The 17,558-nt window shown below is 38.1% G+C and overlaps 1 protein-coding gene across 1 annotated transcript; it reads right to left on the bottom strand.

Annotated features, from left to right (window-relative positions):
* Window positions 1-105: 105 nt before the first annotated feature.
* On the bottom strand, window positions 106-3,967 carry LOC126812604 (glutamine-rich protein 2-like). Its single transcript, XM_056099174.1, has 4 exons — window positions 3,343-3,967; window positions 2,213-2,379; window positions 553-1,735; window positions 106-116 (listed from the first exon to the last, which is right to left on the bottom strand). Exons 1-4 carry the CDS (start codon window positions 3,965-3,967, stop codon window positions 106-108), a joined length of 1,986 nt encoding a protein of 661 aa, XP_055955149.1.
* Between the last annotated feature and the right edge of the window lie 13,591 nt (window positions 3,968-17,558).

Consider the following 17,558-nt stretch of genomic DNA (forward strand, 5'->3'; position numbering starts at 1 on the left):
TACCAACTGACACCGCGCTATTCAACTGCAGCTGTCCTCCCTATTAACATTTTATACTCTAAATATTTGTCTTGGACCTTACCTCACCCGCGTGCACGGAACCCCTTAAAACTGCACTATGGGAATTAGAATGGAATACAAAGTGTATTTAAAAAAAAAACGTCCAGGTATCGCTTTTTGATTTTGTTTAATTTGTGATGCATTAACATTAAAACTTGTATTCGAACACTGATTTGATCACCAGTTAAGGGTCCAGTTGTGTGATTCCATCTGTTCCTCTTTCAACAGCTTTCCGTTCTTGAGTTGTAATTGTTATTACTTTTACGGGCTCATCTTCTCGTATAGCATGGGCAGTGTTTGGGCGGGCGGAGAGAGGCCTCGAGTCCGACCGTGCAGAACCTGGACGTGTCTGTGATCTGTTTTTAGCAGAAACAGGGCGACTAGGTGATGCCGGAAATGGTTGCGAAGTTGATGGTGGTATGTTTGAAGGAAAAGTATCTTTGCGCATGGCTTTCATACCTTTAGGCGCATGTTTTTTTTTCGAGTGCATACATCGACCTTTGTAGATGATACCATCTGCTCCCAGGACGTCTGCCTCTTCACCACATTGCTGATAAGTTTCGGGTATATTGTTCTGCTTCAAATCCTCCTCACTTACTATTCTATTGAGTCCAGTAATACGGATAGTTCTTCTATGTGGGAAAGTCATCGTATGAAGACCACCACAAGCCCTCGTCCTTGCGTAGTAATCACTGACGTCTTGGTTTCTAGCAAAAGCAACGCTTTTTCTTAATCCCAAGGATTCCAGTTCATTGGAATAGTGGACGATGAAGGCTCGTACGTCTGATTTTCGGATTCTGGCAAGTTGTCTCTCTAGTAGAGCGCGTTCAAAATTCATAATGTTCTGGTTAATGATTCCTTTAGACGAATGTTGCCTAATTTGATTTAGTTCAAATATAGTGTATGGCCTTGGTGATCGCGTGTTTGACATACTGGCCTGCGATGGCAAAGAAGGTATTGGATTTTTCGGCATCATATTGATACTTTTATCACAAGAAAGACAATGGAATCTTTGAATTAACTGCTTACGTAAACCTGCTGCATCATTATCAGACCAACCGGGTTGTGACTTGGCAATCTTCTGGTTTAACTCTTTTAATCGGGATTCCACCCAACCCTTTAGTGGATCCATTTCTAGCCTATCAAGTTTGCCGTCCACATCTTCTGTTAACTGATGGAAAAGATTATTCATGGAGCTCTCGTTTCCTTCCAACTTAACTTCAACTTCTTTAATCATCTTGTTGATTTCATCTGTAGCTTTGTTGAATAGACTATGGTTTACTTTACTTTCTAAAAGGCGTTTATCGGCCTTTACGTCGAATTCGCCTAAGACATAGTCTTTATCGGCTTTTCCCTCGTAGAGTTCTTTGCTTGTTTGCATGATATCTTCAATCTGGTGTTGTCTTAGAGTATTGGTTCGAATGATGTTGTGTGTCGTGGCTTGGAGACAATCAATTTCACCTTGTAATTCCAGTATAGCATTTTGCGCACGCTGTAGAGTTTCTCCATCTAAAACAGCAGCACTCTTAGCATTACTTGTGCTTTGTTTCAATTTGGATGTACTATCAACGTCTTTAACTCGTTGTATAGCAAGTTCGACACCTCTTGCCATTAATTTCAAGTCTCCATCCAATTCAGATATCTTGTCTCGGACCATAGTAAGCTGATCATCCAATATCCAACCTAAACGTATTAGTCTTTCTTTACCCGGCTCATCGCTATCATACTGAACTGTATCTGCTAACATATCCATGATATCACGAGTGACGGTTCCTTCTTTTGCCTTGTCAAACTTAGTTAAAACGTCTGGCCGTTCACTAGAATAGGCGCTATCTCCCCCTTTAAGAGATTCTTGGAATACTGATATCTTATTTTCTAATCCACAAACTCGCTCCATCAGGTCTACAAAAGCATGTGAATCCGCCAATCTCTCTTCTACTAACGAATCTAAACCAAACGTCGTCTTACTCTCAACTAGGTTGTCGATGTCAGGAAGAGATACCTTGGTCATTTGGGGTTCGTTTGTTGCTGTGGCATTAACACACTCTTGAATGGTTCCTATGTCTTTTTGTAACCCGATTACCTTTTCTACAAGGTTATCTAAATCCGACTTCTCTAACTTCTGGTTTAGCAATTCTTCTAGTATTGTCACTCTTTCGTTTAATCTGTTTAAATGATCCATTTCGGCCTTTTCTTTTAATAGTTCATCGATGGATTTCACAAACCTTATCAACTTGTTATGCTGATCATACAGTGTTCCAAGACGATCTAAAATATCTAGCAGATCGGCAGAGGGACCGATGCTCATAGAACTTAAAAGTGTTCCTGGAGTACTGACTCGTGAACATGGGCGACTAGCACTTGTACCTGGCCTGGAGGCGGAATTGGTATATGACCCTGGGTTTTGTTCGGGTGGAGTAATGGATGCTGTTGATGAAACTTTTGCTTCGGACTGTAACGAAGGTGATGTAATTTCGATTTCCGATTTCTTTGAGACAGATTGTTCCGGTTTATCTGGGTCTACATCGGTTGCGAGCGCTGTTTCAACCGCTCCATTGTCAACATACATCAAAGTCTGACATTCTTTGATTATGATCTTTTCGATAATTGTTTGTATGTCTTCGGCAATAAGCGGGAGCTGTTTTTCAGATAAACGCTCGTACGTTTCTACCAATCCGGATTTTGCGGCTTTCTCTACAAACCTTTCACGTTCCGCGTGATCCATTTTTTCAAAGATAATTCCGACACCCGGCAAATAATCTTCAACACACCCATTTCTTATAGCACTATCAATGGAACATTTCCGCTGTAGTGTTGTCATTTCTCGAATACTTTGAAATTTGGAAGGGAAATATTTATGCAGTTTGCCTATTTGTAAAGAGTCTTCTATAATCTTAATTCTGTCTGCCAGATCTTTTGTCTCAAAATTGTTATCTAACCCTGGAAGATAATTTCTTAGAATACCAGACAAAGTGGTCTCTTCTATAAAATTTCCGCGCTCTTTCGGGTTCATTTTGAGCAGATCACTCCCATGCTTCGCCAAGAGACCTTGGAATGTACCCTTCTCAATCGAATCTTCGATAACTTGCTTACGATCATCGGGTTTCAGTTTTACAAAATCGGCATTTATTCTCGGTAAGTATTGGTGAAGAGTGTCCGACGTGATTGCCTCTTCTATAAAATTGTGTCTTTCTTCTGGATTCATTCTAAGAAGTTGCGAGCCATAACCAAATAGATTTTTCCGTAGATCAAACGACTGGTTGTATGGGAGACCTTTCAAACTATCTTCTAACATATTCCACGTTACAAACTGACTCAAGTAATCAGGTTGATTTATTTGACTATAGCGATCATTTAGCATGCTTATTGCTAGCTCTATTTCACTGATCTTATCAAATAAATTTTTAAGATTAACATTCCCAATTTTTTCAAGTACGGATAGGTTGCTTGCAAGTAATTCATCTATTTTCTTCATTATATCTGCTGTAATGGTCAATAACTTGTTAATTCCCTCTTCGTTGGCTTCCACGTGTTTCTTCAATTTGATATACTGCCACATTTCTGACAAGGGCTTTTCACCATCTTCATGGGTCCGAACTTGTTCACTCAGCTCCATCGTCGTTGGCAGTGCGCAAAGTTGTTCCATCTGCTTTGTGATCCATAAAACCTTTCTTTCCAGTTCATGATATGGTGACGATGTAGGCTGTGTGGTATCTGTGGTCAAAGCCAAAAGTTTTGAACTGGTAAAATCTTTATCAAGATCATGTATACGCATTTCATGATCCACCAGTTCTAATTTTTTCAACATAACACGAAGAAGTCGATATAATAGGTTGAAATTTACGGCGCCTACTTCTGGTGTTCCAACAGACAGATCCAGGAGCTTGGATAGAGTTATTGTAGCCATTTCCCCTGTATGACTCTTTGGGACCAACTCCTGTATCCAATGATCGAAAACACTTTAATCCTCTTGATACAATGCTTTTATAGTAATTACTATCCAATGATCGAAAACACTTTAATCCTCTTAATACAATGTAATTACCTGGCGTATAGTGATATCAAGTTATATTCTGATTGTGACGTTACGCCTTATTTGTTGACGTCATAATAGATTACGCTTTTAAACCAAAAATCAACCATCCAATCGGAAAAGGCAGAAAGTATTAAAACATGCACTGCTATCAAATGTTTGATAGTCTTTTCCTCGTTTAATTAGAAAATAAAGTTTGTATGTTGTGTACAAGAAAGCCTTGGTTGGGGCAATCCTAAATATATCGAATCATTCTGTGTTTGAGTTTAATGTCTTTAAGATAGGAATTAATCAGGGACTTAAAAAATACTCCTGACCATTCCAGCTGGGGACATTAAAACTAGTAATGGATAAACCATTTCTTTATCACGGATTGTTTTAAAAAGAAAACAAAAATGAATCAAAAAATATTAATTTTATTTATACAATAATTAAAAAATGGAAAATATATTAAGTAAACACCTATTATACACAGTCCACTGTGCGAATATAATCCGAGGGAGGAATTTAAAAAAAAAAGTAACCGTGTTCTGAGAATTTTAGAATCTTTATAGTTGATACGGTACACTCCATTGAATAAACCAATGTTATAGAATTTTATTTAAATTTTTGTTCATCGTGATTTTCCGGCGAGCCCCCCACCCCCACACCTTTTTAATCCGAGGGAGGAAATTAAAAAAAAAGTAACCGTGGTCTGAGAATTTTAGAATCTTTATAGTTGATACGGTACACTCCATTGAATAAACCAATGTTATAGAATTTTATTTAAATTTTTGTTCATCGTGATTTTCCGGCGAGCCCCCCACCTCCACACCTTTTTGTCCGTGGTGCAGAACGGGGGGTCTGGCAAGAAACAATGTAAAGTCGTTCAGTTGCGCATCAAAATCAAACACATTTAAGATCTTTTGACCCTTAACAGATTTGTTAACTTTCATCTGAATCTAACAAAAATTGTTGTTCAGTAGATATGATGGTATTTAGAAAACACTAAAAACCTCCCAAGAATAAAAGTTTAAGTAACGATCAGAAATAAAATTAGGTTGGTTTCAAGTCCCCCATAGTGCTCATATTTATTATACAAAACATGTACCAGTAATCAGATGTTAACTTAAACTTTTCGATTTCAATGGGATTCTTCGTCTCATGAACATAAACACTGGGTATACATTTCAAATCAATCAGATGATAACTTTAGCCTCTAGAGCTACCACAATATTTTAAGAGTGATCAAGGGCAGTTACTCCAAATAAAATTACCAGCTTCTTCATTTCAGTATGTATAAATTTCAAGCGATTTGGGTAATAACTTTAGACTGTCCACAACGTTTTTAAATATGATCAAGGGACAGAACCCTGCCAGTTATTTTCGGAAATCGCTGACCATCAACAGGATTCTGTATCCCGTACACATATACACTTTAGTCTATAGAGGACCCATAAGATTTTTCAAATCGATCAAAGCACATAACTCCCACAGCAAACATTGAAAATCGATATGCTTCTTCGTTGCATACACTGTGTAAAAATTTCAAGTCAATCTGGCGCTAAGTTTAGCCCCTAGAGGGTCCACAAGAAATTGTGGAAGAAAGACGGATGGACGGGGTGACGACGATATATGACAACATTTCAAGATATAAAAGCTGACTCCTGAAAAACAAATTCAAAATTTTAAGAGGCGTATAATATGGTTAAGTAATTCTTGTATTTGGCAGTCGGGGAGCGACAATTCGAGGGCAAGAAGTCAAGAATTCGAGTGAACGAGAAGTCGAGGATTTTCAAACGCGAGAAAACCAACACAGATCTACCCAATTCTACAAACATTCCAACTCAAATTATATGAACGCTCCTGGTAATAAATATATATGCTAATTCTTTTTTTTATTATAAATTATAGCTTTCATAGATAAATACATCTTGTTCGGGACAGACCACGGTTATTTACTGGATTTGAGTACATTTTGTAGTGGATAATTTAACTTAAAAATGGATAATCGAGACTTGACTTTATTATCGCACCAAAGTTAGTAATAACGTTCGAGGCTAGCCTAAAATTGAAGAATGAATATTTCGGTTCAGAGCGAAACAATTTGGTTGAAATGGCGAATCCTATTCATATTCAGCGTTCCTTTCTTACCAGAGTTATGCACCCTTTTCCAAACACAGTTTGGACGCGATAAAGGCTTTAGTTTGTAACAGATTTTTATTCAAGGTTGGTGGGAAGCGTTTGGGTAATGATATTTTATGGAAGAACAAACAGCTCTTTATTCAGTGTTCTTAATTCTTAGTTCTTAATCATATTCCCTAATTCTTATTTCTTCGTTTGTTGTCGTATTTCGACATTTATTGTAACACTAAAATTAACATTTGTATCTTAAAATCAAAATTTGTTTTACAAATCAGACATTTGTCATATCAGATTTATAAAATGTATTTTTGTTTAATTTAATTTTATTTTAATTAAATGCAAAACTTGTGTAGAATCCGCGTCCAACAACCCGATGCAACTGAGGTATACCCTAGGGATTCAATAAGCCTCTATGATTCAGTTCCACCCGGTTGAACAGGGGGTATATTATAATATAATAATATATATTATTGAGGTTGGTCGATTGGGTAGGGTGGAATAATAATACCATAGCCTTATGTACATACACATTGGCCAATCAGATTTCGTGTCTACGTCTTCAGAGTCTAATGACGTAGCTGGTAGTTTTAGGCGCTATACGACATCTTGGACCAAAATTAGATTCTAGAAGTACTGTACCGGTACGAATTTACCTTTACGATGTCGACGACGAAACAGGTTTCTTCTACCCCTACGGCTACACTGCCACAATCAGAGGTAAGATTCTAAATACTTTGCATAGGTCCAGATTCAAAAATAGAATGGAATAGACTTGGCTAGGTCGTAACTAGGCTAGCCTCCTAAACTTAAAACTACGGCAGGCCTTTACTTTCATTTTTAACTAGGCAAGCCTAAGTTTTATTTCTAGATTTAGCCTAGCCCCTTGCCTTCTTTGGCCTCAAATCCTAGATTATAAATCGGCTAGACCTTGTGTACTTGGGCCTAGTCTGTTTGATTCATGTTTTCATGCCTATGCCTATTGCAATTGCCAAGGCCTATGCTTATCTATGCGTTGTGACTGCCACGATGTAGAGCAATAATGGATTTACTGAGAATTAGCAGATTATGCATGCGTATTACATTTTTAAAATATTGCGACGGGTTTTCATTTTATCAATTCGACAAGACTGCCGTGTCGGTAGGCGATCCAAGGGTGGTATCGAGTACGCCCTCGTACCTCCTTTTGAATTTAAAACTGACCTTGAACTAGAAAAAAAGACTTAACCCTAACCCACATTCCTCAGCAACAAATTAAATCACGTTCTCTCTAGGGCTTAGGCCTGTAGTGTTTACTGTTTACATCTCATGACCATGACAGAATCTCCAGGTGGCCTTGATATTTACACCCGACGTTCCATAGGCCTATTCGCGAGTATTTGCTTTACAGAAGCGGTAATATCGGTCTCACTACGAAGATATTATGCCTTTATGGCCTCCCTTGACCCCTCTTAGTCCCTATTAATATTATTAATACTGTCGAATTCGGTTAGATTATAGATAATTTTAAATTAAAAGGGAACGGACATGGTAGGCTACTACTTTAACGTTCTCATTTCACAGTTCAACACAACAGCTCACTGTCACTGGTTTTGAAATTAATATTTAAAGGGACAATAACACTCTAGTTGGCTTGACCTGTTGTGTAAATTATCCATTAAATCCTATTTTACTTGTCTAGAGGGTTCAAAAATATTTTTAAATCCCAGTCACATTTGAAAAGCTTTACGTCAGGCTTTTCAAATCATTTAGTTGAATTTTTCCAATTTGTTTAAATTAGGTGTGTTAAGATGAAATTTATATCACCAATTAATTGGAATATTGTAAAATAGTACAATTTGTTGACCATAATAAAGATTGGGACATAGTATTCAGTTACAACAAGAGTGGTATTGGGCCTTTAAAGATACATTATGATGGGAGATTCGATAACGAGTTGGCAGTTCTCACTATAATAGTTAAAAACTATACTATTCAAAAAAAGTAGGGGATATTTGATTTTGGGGGCATAATACTAAAATATGCAAATGACTACGAAAAAGTCACTATAGAACCTAACAGAAGAAACATTTCCAGTTACATGTGACGCCCAAACGCACCAATAGCTACCGCATGGAATGCAGGTGATGCTTGGGATCATCATGGGGGTCCAACCCAAGATTTGCACGACTCTGACTTTGAATGTTACAGTCATTGTGGCATTGAATTCCAGGGTGGAAACATCAGTTTAATTGTTTTAGTGACCAGAAAACAAATTTTGATATGCGTCGGCTTACCCAAAATGAAAGGTTACGTGCCCTTGGCATGCTACAGATCGGCACAACACAGGCGGTTGTGGCGCGGACGATGAATGTTTCTCAGTCTGTCATAAGCAGGCTATGGTCCAGATACCGTGATACACAATCTGTACAGGACAGACCACGCTCAGGTCGACCAAGGGCGACAACTCAAGCCCAGGATCGATTTATCCGTACCTTGGCCTTGAGAAATCGTGTCATCACAGCAAATCAGATCAGCGCTCGTCTTCAAACAGACACTGGTGTGAGAGTGAGTGGCCAGACGATTCGGAATCGACTGCATAGGGGTCACCTTCGCGCCCGACGTCCTCGCGTGATCCCTTGTTTGAGAGATCATCACATTCAGGCAAGACGTCGTTGGTGTAGGGATCGTCAACACTGGGATAATCGACGCTGGAGCAATGTGATGTTTTCAGATGAGTCAAGGTTCACTGTTGATTTTTTGGACAGACGTAGGAGGGTGTGGCGTCGTCGAAACGAGCGCTTCCAAGACGTTAACGTCATCAGACATGATCGATTTGGGGGTGGTTCTGTTATGGTGTGGGGAGGCATCACTGTTGCTGGAAGAACGGCTTTACATGTTGTTGCAGGGCGTGTTACAGGCCAGTACTACCGGGACAACATCTTGGCAGTCCATGTTGTGCCGTTCGCACGACGTCATGGCCGCCGTTTCATCTTCCAGGATGACAACGCAAGATGTCACAGGGCCAGGATCGTTACAGGTTACCTCCAACAACAGAACATCACCACATTATCTTGGCCAGCACTGAGTCCCGACCTCTCCCCCATCGAGCATGTCTGGGACATGCTTGGACCAAAATGACCTTAGACGTCTCATTAGGAGTATGCCACGTCGGATCAATGCTTGTTTGGCAAACAGAGGAGGATTTACCCGTTACTGACTTGGTTGTGATGCTGTGGTAACTTTGCTGTTTGACCCCGGGTATCATTTTACCCTTATAATGGTCAGTCTGTGCCTTACTTAGTCTAACGATCATTTGGAATAAATCGATGAATGTGAACTTCATTTCATTTTGTCATTTGTTTCTTCGTCAGTTTCATTAGGTGACTTTAATAACACTTAAAAATCAAATATCCCCTACTTTTTTTGAATAGTATAGATAATGTAAAGGCAATTTGCTGAAAATTTCATTTAAATTGATCCACTATGAAGTTATGAACCGAGAACTAAGAGTTTGAAATTTCCGCCTAACCCCTATCATCATTACTAAAGTCACTACGATAAACAGCATAGTCATGATTATCCATTTAATCGTTAAATCGTGAAGGAAAGTTATGCAGTAAATCGGCTCAACATCCACTTAAGATCGCAGGCTAGCGATGCCATCTAGAGTTGATTACGGTCTGGATAGGTTAATTATTGTCTAATTAATAATTTAGATAACATTTCAGGCCTAAAGAAATACTTGCAATTCAGTGCAATAGGCAGATTTAGCTCTTGCATAATGTATGTTTAATAATATAAGATATAGTTTTCTTTCAAACGAGTCCCTGCAAAATTAAATACTTCGAGAGTTTCTTTAAAAACAGAACCAGGAGTATGGTTCACGGATGTAAATACTTCAGATTCCTTGATTTAAGCTTTATAAATTTATTACACATCTCCTACAGTGTTTTCATTAATGTATTGTCTTCATTTTTTTCCTTTTTAGATAACATCAATATTGAAAGAGTTTTATAACAAGGGTAGGGTGACCCACCATAAATAAATATCTCCAAATATCTCGACAATTACGCCACAATATTTATATATATGCCAAGCCTCAAATCAGTTTCACACAATTATAGTCACTAAATAAACGATCATGTTGTACTTAATTAGCTATGAATATTAATCATCTATAAATAATAGACTGAAAACTGGTTCCAAATGTCGTCCATAACATCCAGACACTTTTGAGTAAAAGATAGGTTACGTGACCTTGTTTTGAAATTAGTCTCGCTTAACCAGTCTATCGACCATTCTACGTCTGATTGACAGGTCGGGATAATCAAGACTACTTTTTTACGAAACATAACAGAAAGCTAGAACAAGAAATTGAATTTAGAAATAAGCACTTTAGACAACTCAACAATTGTTTTAAGAAACTTGTAAAAGTAAAATGAAACTACTGCTAGTATCATGTTCCTGCTAACGAAAGTGATTCAGAGATATTATTTGTACTAAACCAAAAGATGCCGCTCTTAACGGTACAGTTAATGATAAATCAATTTAAAAAATAAAACAAACGTAATTTCTAAAGCTGCTGTAATAACCAAGAAGTTAAAATCGTCAACAATAGATTTTTTACGGCTGTAATAGTTGATATATTTGTAGAGAATTGCACATGCCATGGCTATTTATCGACTGTACTGTACTTGCTTGAAAACGTTGAGAGAATACTCTTTGAAACGTCGCCCAAATAAATCAGTAATTGTTCTTCCATAAGTATGTGTTATAGTTTATTAACGTATGAGTCGTATAATGTTTCTTATATTTTTCAGAACTGGATTGGAAACTGCCAAAAAAAGGTCAGCGGAAGAAAGTATCCCAGAAAAGTAACCGACTCTCGTGGCATGACAGCTTTTAATCTGTATGCACACGAAAACAAAGGTGACAATCTTGACCTTCTGTGAATATTCATAACCTTAGGTATGTTAGAAATTAAAGTAGGTTTAATCTTTATAAACAGTTTAAACCTCTCTCTGTTTTTTACGCCAGCATTTGATGTGGTCAGGTTATTGGCGGATATTTGACCTTTTCTCCGATCGTAAATCGCGTAGCTACATTCGCCATAGGCTACAGGTTTAAGGTCAAACTTATGAACGCTTATGTTCACAATATAAGTTCTTCGTGATTTGTGTGGTTTTTTTTAAAAAGACAAACCAAAGCACGATATAGGCGATTACAGACCGGATCCAGGATGCATCTTTTTGATTCTGCAGGCCTTTCTGAGTATTATTAACGTTATGAAAGTTGCTTTTATACAGCTAGGAATATTTATGCCAGGAGATGGAACATATCAGCCTCTTCGCCCATGTATAAATCATTGGAATTTGTACGTTTAGATTGTTTCATTTTAATGTTTGTTTTACAGATAACTTTCTCTTGCATGAAAACCACTTGTTGTTGTTTAAAGATAGTATACTCATGTGCGTTTATACATGATATGTTGCAGTAGGTATGGGTCTTAATTTATTTGTCTCTTGTCTATTACAAGGTTCCAAACGTGCAAAAATGCCAATGCGCCACGCTGCAATTCAAACCCATCCTTTCCTCTAGATATTTATTGTGTGTTTCTAACAGCGCGAATTTTACAGCCCAAACATATCCCTTCCTCTAGATATTTATTGTGTGCATCTAACAGAGTGACATTTACAGCCCAAACCTATCCTTTCCTCTAGATATTTATTGTGTGTATCTAACAGCGCGACCTTTACAGCCCAAAAATATTCCTTCCTCTAGATATTTATGGTGTGCATCTAACAACCCAAATCCATACTTTCCTCTAGATTTTAGTGTGTGCATCTAACAGAGCGATATTTAGAGCCAAAACCTAGCCCTCCGACCGGACACGTACTGTATCAGTTGAACAGAGCGACTTTTTGCTCAGATATTTAATGTATGAATCTATCAGAGCGATTTTTATAAACAAAACCTAACCCTCCGCCCAGCCATGTACTGTATCAGTTGAATAGAGGCCTTTCTGCCCAGATATTTAATATATGCTTCTATCAGAGTGAACTTTACAGCCCAAACCCATCCTTTCCTCTAGATATTTATTGTGTGCATCTAACAGTACGATATTTAGAGCCAAAACCTAGCCCTCCGGGCAGACATTTACTTTGTCGGTTGACTTTTTGCTCAGATATTAAGTTTATGAATCTATCATTGGGTGCATCTAACACAGTGATATTTGCAAACAAAATCTAAACCTCCAACCAGTCATCAGTAAGAATCTATCAGAGCTACCTTTAAAGCCCAAACCCATCCTTCCCTCTAGATAAACCTACCCCTCTAATAGTCCAGGCAAGATAGCAAAAGTGCGGGCAGTTGCTGCAATAGAAATGCCGATCACGGTTTATTGTCGGTTTAGTCGTATATTATGACTAAAAAAAAGTCCCAGTCCGAAATCCGTGCCCAAATGGGTCAAATTGGCCAAAATCCAAAATGGCCACCGCTTTTGGCTTGTAAATTCCAATTTCCACCCAATTATCACAATATGATCGAGTTTGGTATCCAAATATACGTTTTCGGGGTAACTGAATCCATTTCCATACACATTTTTGTGATACGTGTTACCGCTGGGTCAATATTAGGGGTTATTCAAGATGGTGGTCAGTTTTGGCGGGAAAATTCGTATTTTACATAAGGAATAAGTTTGGTGTCAAAATATATGTTTTGGAGGTAGCTGAATCTATTTTTGTACATATTTTAGTGATTAAGTGATTCCCTGTGTCAATATAGGAGAAATTCTAATTTGGGATTTAGATTTCCGATTAGGGATTGGAGATTAATGATACTCCTACCTTAGACCTAATACAATGACTTTCATCCAGTATCAACTAAATTTCATTTGGAGTGTCTTCCAGTTCACTGCGGTAGCGGCATAGGGGTATGTCGACTGGGGTCACTCTCAGGTCACTGCGGAAGCGGGTCGTGCCTTTTGAAGCACGTGGCACAAACTGATTCAGATGTTCAGACACAGATGGATACAGTATCACCTGTTTGTTAGATATGCAGTGAACCATTTAATAATGAACAACCCATAGTTATTGGTCATTGTTTTAAGGTTAATGAAGTGGAGGAGTCTGTATCAAGGTCTAAAGGGTCCGCGGTGCCAAAATTCATTTTTGCGGACCGTTGTCTTTCACATGGTCTGTAGGAAAGACTAGCAGACGGTCCATTACAACATATATAATCGGTGACCGCTGTTACAACAGTAAACAGTAGAACTCGCAATGCCTATTTTTTGGACAAGCCAAGACAGGACAAATGACGACTTGACATTAATCTAGTTGTATTTAATAAATCAGCATTGAGGCTGGTGTCCCTAAATAGATGACACTCATTAATTACTTGCACATCTAACTTATCTATAAAACATCTAGCACAGAAATTGTTCTTGACTCTGTGTAACCTAAGCAAAAAATCTAATTGCAGAGGCATGCTGGCTAGGTAGTAAACCGCCTACCCTGCCCTCATCAATTCAAAAATAAAAGAAACTCGAAATGGTTGATAACGCTCGAATCCGATGAGATTTCCTAACAAGGTATATGGGAAGGAGAGGGGGTGGCTATGTGCCTTCTCTTCCGAAAATGTGCCATCGAATATTGTGCCCCCTTTTTCTGCTGCCCTTTCCTTGTTCCAACTAACTCCAGAGATACTACAATGTCCGTTTTTCATTGATGATGTAAGGGCCCCATACAAGCTCAATCAGACCATGATTTCCACGGATGACTTTCAGAATAGATTTTACAGACGGATTAATATTTCCATAATATTCAGAATCAACTAATTTGTCTTAGTTTTATTTATTTAACTAAATGAATTTAGGAAAATTGCAACACGGGCGACGGGAACCATTATTGCCGGTTAGCATACTCAGGGCCAATACGCAAACCGTCACAACGAATGACATTTAATCTGTCACCAGTAACTTCCTTGGCCTGGCTTAAAGTGTATTTTGATCGTCGTCTCGTTCTTGGGGTTGTCAGTCTACTGTCAATTCTACCTCCCTACCCCTACCCTCATTAGGGAACAGAATCGAATGAAACTTGGCAGGTACCCTTTATAAGGAATACCAGTCCCTTTTGATGCTTGTTTTTCTTTACTCACAGGTCGTTCAGTTCTTGGCTGCAGCTAACTATGTTCATGTTCGGATCTTTGTGACTTAATCATAATCCCTTAACCAAGTGTCAGTGTATGGTATGTCATGGTATATACGTCAAATCGCTTCTACCATGTGCCACAGAACTCAAATTTTCCCCGATCCTACCCCACCCCTCCTAAAGTGCCCTAACTTTGGTCTGCCTACCCTCGGAGGCCCTAGCACACCCTTGGCTTATTGTTGAACTTAGTCATGACTTTACACCAAGTTTTATTCTGTCCTACATTTTCTGCCATTGAAATTGGTATCTCCGCTCATTATTGAACGTAAGCCAGGAATCTTAATCGGCTCATTATTTGTCGGCCCCCAATACCCGTTATCTTTCCGTCATTTTGGGAATGACGATGGGTAGTTCACTGCATATCTGACAAACAGGCGATATTGTATTCATCTTTGTCTCAACATTTGAATCATTTTCTGAAATAAATTCGCCACGTGCTTCAATAGGTTTGGCCATCTTGGCTCAATTTTCGAGGTTGGTGATCGAAGTCGGACACGCCCACGACACTGCGTCCACAGTGGGCTGAGAGTGACCCCTTTCGTCATGCCTGCTACGCTGCTTCCGTAGTGAGCAGTGGTCGACCAGAGCGTCTAAATGAAATTTAGTTAATGCTTGATGAATGCCATCGTATTAGATCTGGGGCGAACTCGACCACTCGTAATCCCCAAATCTCCAATGGGATTTCCCATTATTTTGACCCAGGGGAATCAGTTAATTACCAAGATGAAAACAATGTGTCGAAAATGAGATCAGCTGCCTCCAAAACATATATTTTGACACCAAATGTGGTAATTTTGTAAAATTCGAATTTTCCCGCCAAAACTGGCCACCATCTGGAATTATTTCCCAATATTGACTCCGCGGTATAACTAATTTCCAGTCAAAACCGGCGGCCATTTTGGATTTTTGCCAATTTGACCCATTTGGGCACGGATTTCGGACTGGGACATTTTTTTGGTGATAATATACGTCTAGATCGACCATAAAACGTGGTCGGCATTTCTATTGCAGCAACTGTCCGAAATGGTGCGAAATTGAGTTAAAATGCCTGGACTATAACCAGACATTTACTTATTCGGCTAGTGTAACCACCGCTTAACAGAGCAAAATTTACAGCCAAAACCTACCCCTCGGACCAGACAGTTACTGTATCAGTGAACAAAGTGATGAAAATCCACCCTTTACCCGAAATGTTTAATATTCCGGATAAAGTTTACCACAATACTGTTACCGAGAATGAGCGTGTACTTCCAACATAGTTGATATCTTAGGTTTTTGTGGTTTTATCTGTTGGGGTTGTAGTATAGTCCTCCTGCACTTGGAAAGGTAGCCCAAAATACCGTATGTCTGAAATATCATGTACACATGATGCAAATACTTAATTTTCTGATGAAGTATGCTCCGGGGAGTGGGGGTTGGGGGTTTATAATTAAAAATGTTCAACATTCACACTTTTTTCTTTCTATTTATGGTTTAATGTACAAATTTTTTAAATGCTTTATCATTTTTAAAAAATAGGGATTTAGATTGTCCTCTGTTTCCCATGAATCAGAGGAAGGAGGGAAACCGTATTTCCCTCTTCTCCTTCTTCTCTTTATAACTTTCTCTACTTCATATTCTGAAAAATATAATTTTAAGATTCTGTTTATTTCAATAAAAAATTCAATTTGTTTTGTACAGACAACTAAAATCACCTGAAAGTCAGGTTGTGACGTAGGTGTAATATGCATGGCGGTAATTCAAGACACCAAATATAAAAGAAAAAACTTTTAAAACTGTAGCCTCTATAAAATTCCCAAGGTTTTCGGAAATATAAACAAATCTTACCAGTAGCCATAGATTCGTCTCGTTCTGGGATTATTAGTGACTGTTCTTTAGCGCTTTCTTGCTCCTTGAAAAAAAAATAAAACAAAGTTGAAGATAAAAAGATAATAATTGCTTTGTAACAGAAAGTTCAAGAACAAGGAAAATCGACGGGACTTACCCTTTCATTGTCCCAATTAATGACATCAAATATTACAAAAAAATTGTTTTAAAAATTGAACTGTAACCTCTAGGTTCGATTCTGCCCCTCCCTACCCTTTATGTATATTTCACACCAAATATGAAAAAAAACCTTTAAATACTGAAACCGCTATAAAATTCCCAAGGTTTTCGGAAATATAAACAAACCTTACCAGTAGTCATAGCTTCGTCTCTTTCTGGTATTATTAGTGACGGTTCTTTAGCGCTTTCTTGCTCCTTGAAAAAATAAAATAAAACAAAGTTGAAGATAATTTATTAATACTTATGGTAGTTAACAAATGAATAATCATGCTTTTGATTTGTAAGACAAAGTTCAAGAACAGAGAAAATCGACAGGGTTTATCCTTTCATTGTCCCAATGAATGACATCAAATATGAAGAAAGAACTTTTAAAAACTGTAGCGACTTGGTTCAACATTGGCCCCCTAACTTTTACGTATAATTGTGAAATATGCACGATGATCGTGGACCCTCCAGAGGCCACATGTATTGGTCCGATTCAGATGAAACTGATGTATTGAGCACAGGGCAATGACATCATTTATGACATTAAATATAAAAGAAACCCCTTTAAAAACTGTAAAGATCTTTGGGTCAAAACATACATTCAAAGATTCATTATAAAATCGTATAAAACTTGTGACTTCTTAAGGGTCCAAGACCTTGGTCTTACATATTTTTACACAATCTGCGTACAAAGAGTGGCCATTTTGTTGGGCGGTTTCGGTCGGACTTTCACGAAATTCGAGGTGTCACGGTGATATATTTAAACGTTTTTTTTAATCCAGGAAGTTACTAACCGATATGCGCAAATATCAAAAGGATCCGACATCTTTGTGATATAAACATTGATTTAGAGCGTCGTCAAAATGCAATGAAAAGCGACCATTTTGTCAACCAGTTTCGGTCTGATTTTCACGCAATTCAATCCCAATCATTTTTCGTACAATCGGGGGCCATAATCCTGGAAGTTTCGTTCCAATGTTGTGGACAATTCCGAGGTCAGATGTAATTAATTGAATATAATGAATGAATATATTGAAATTTTCAGTCAAATTACTTTATTGATATTCTGAGCGAAGTTATGACTCTTTCAACTTTTGACCAGGAAACTCCACACCGTCCATATT

Source organism: Patella vulgata, chromosome 2 (genome assembly GCF_932274485.2).
Source record: "Patella vulgata chromosome 2, xgPatVulg1.2, whole genome shotgun sequence".
NCBI classification, from domain to species: domain Eukaryota; kingdom Metazoa; phylum Mollusca; class Gastropoda; family Patellidae; genus Patella; species Patella vulgata.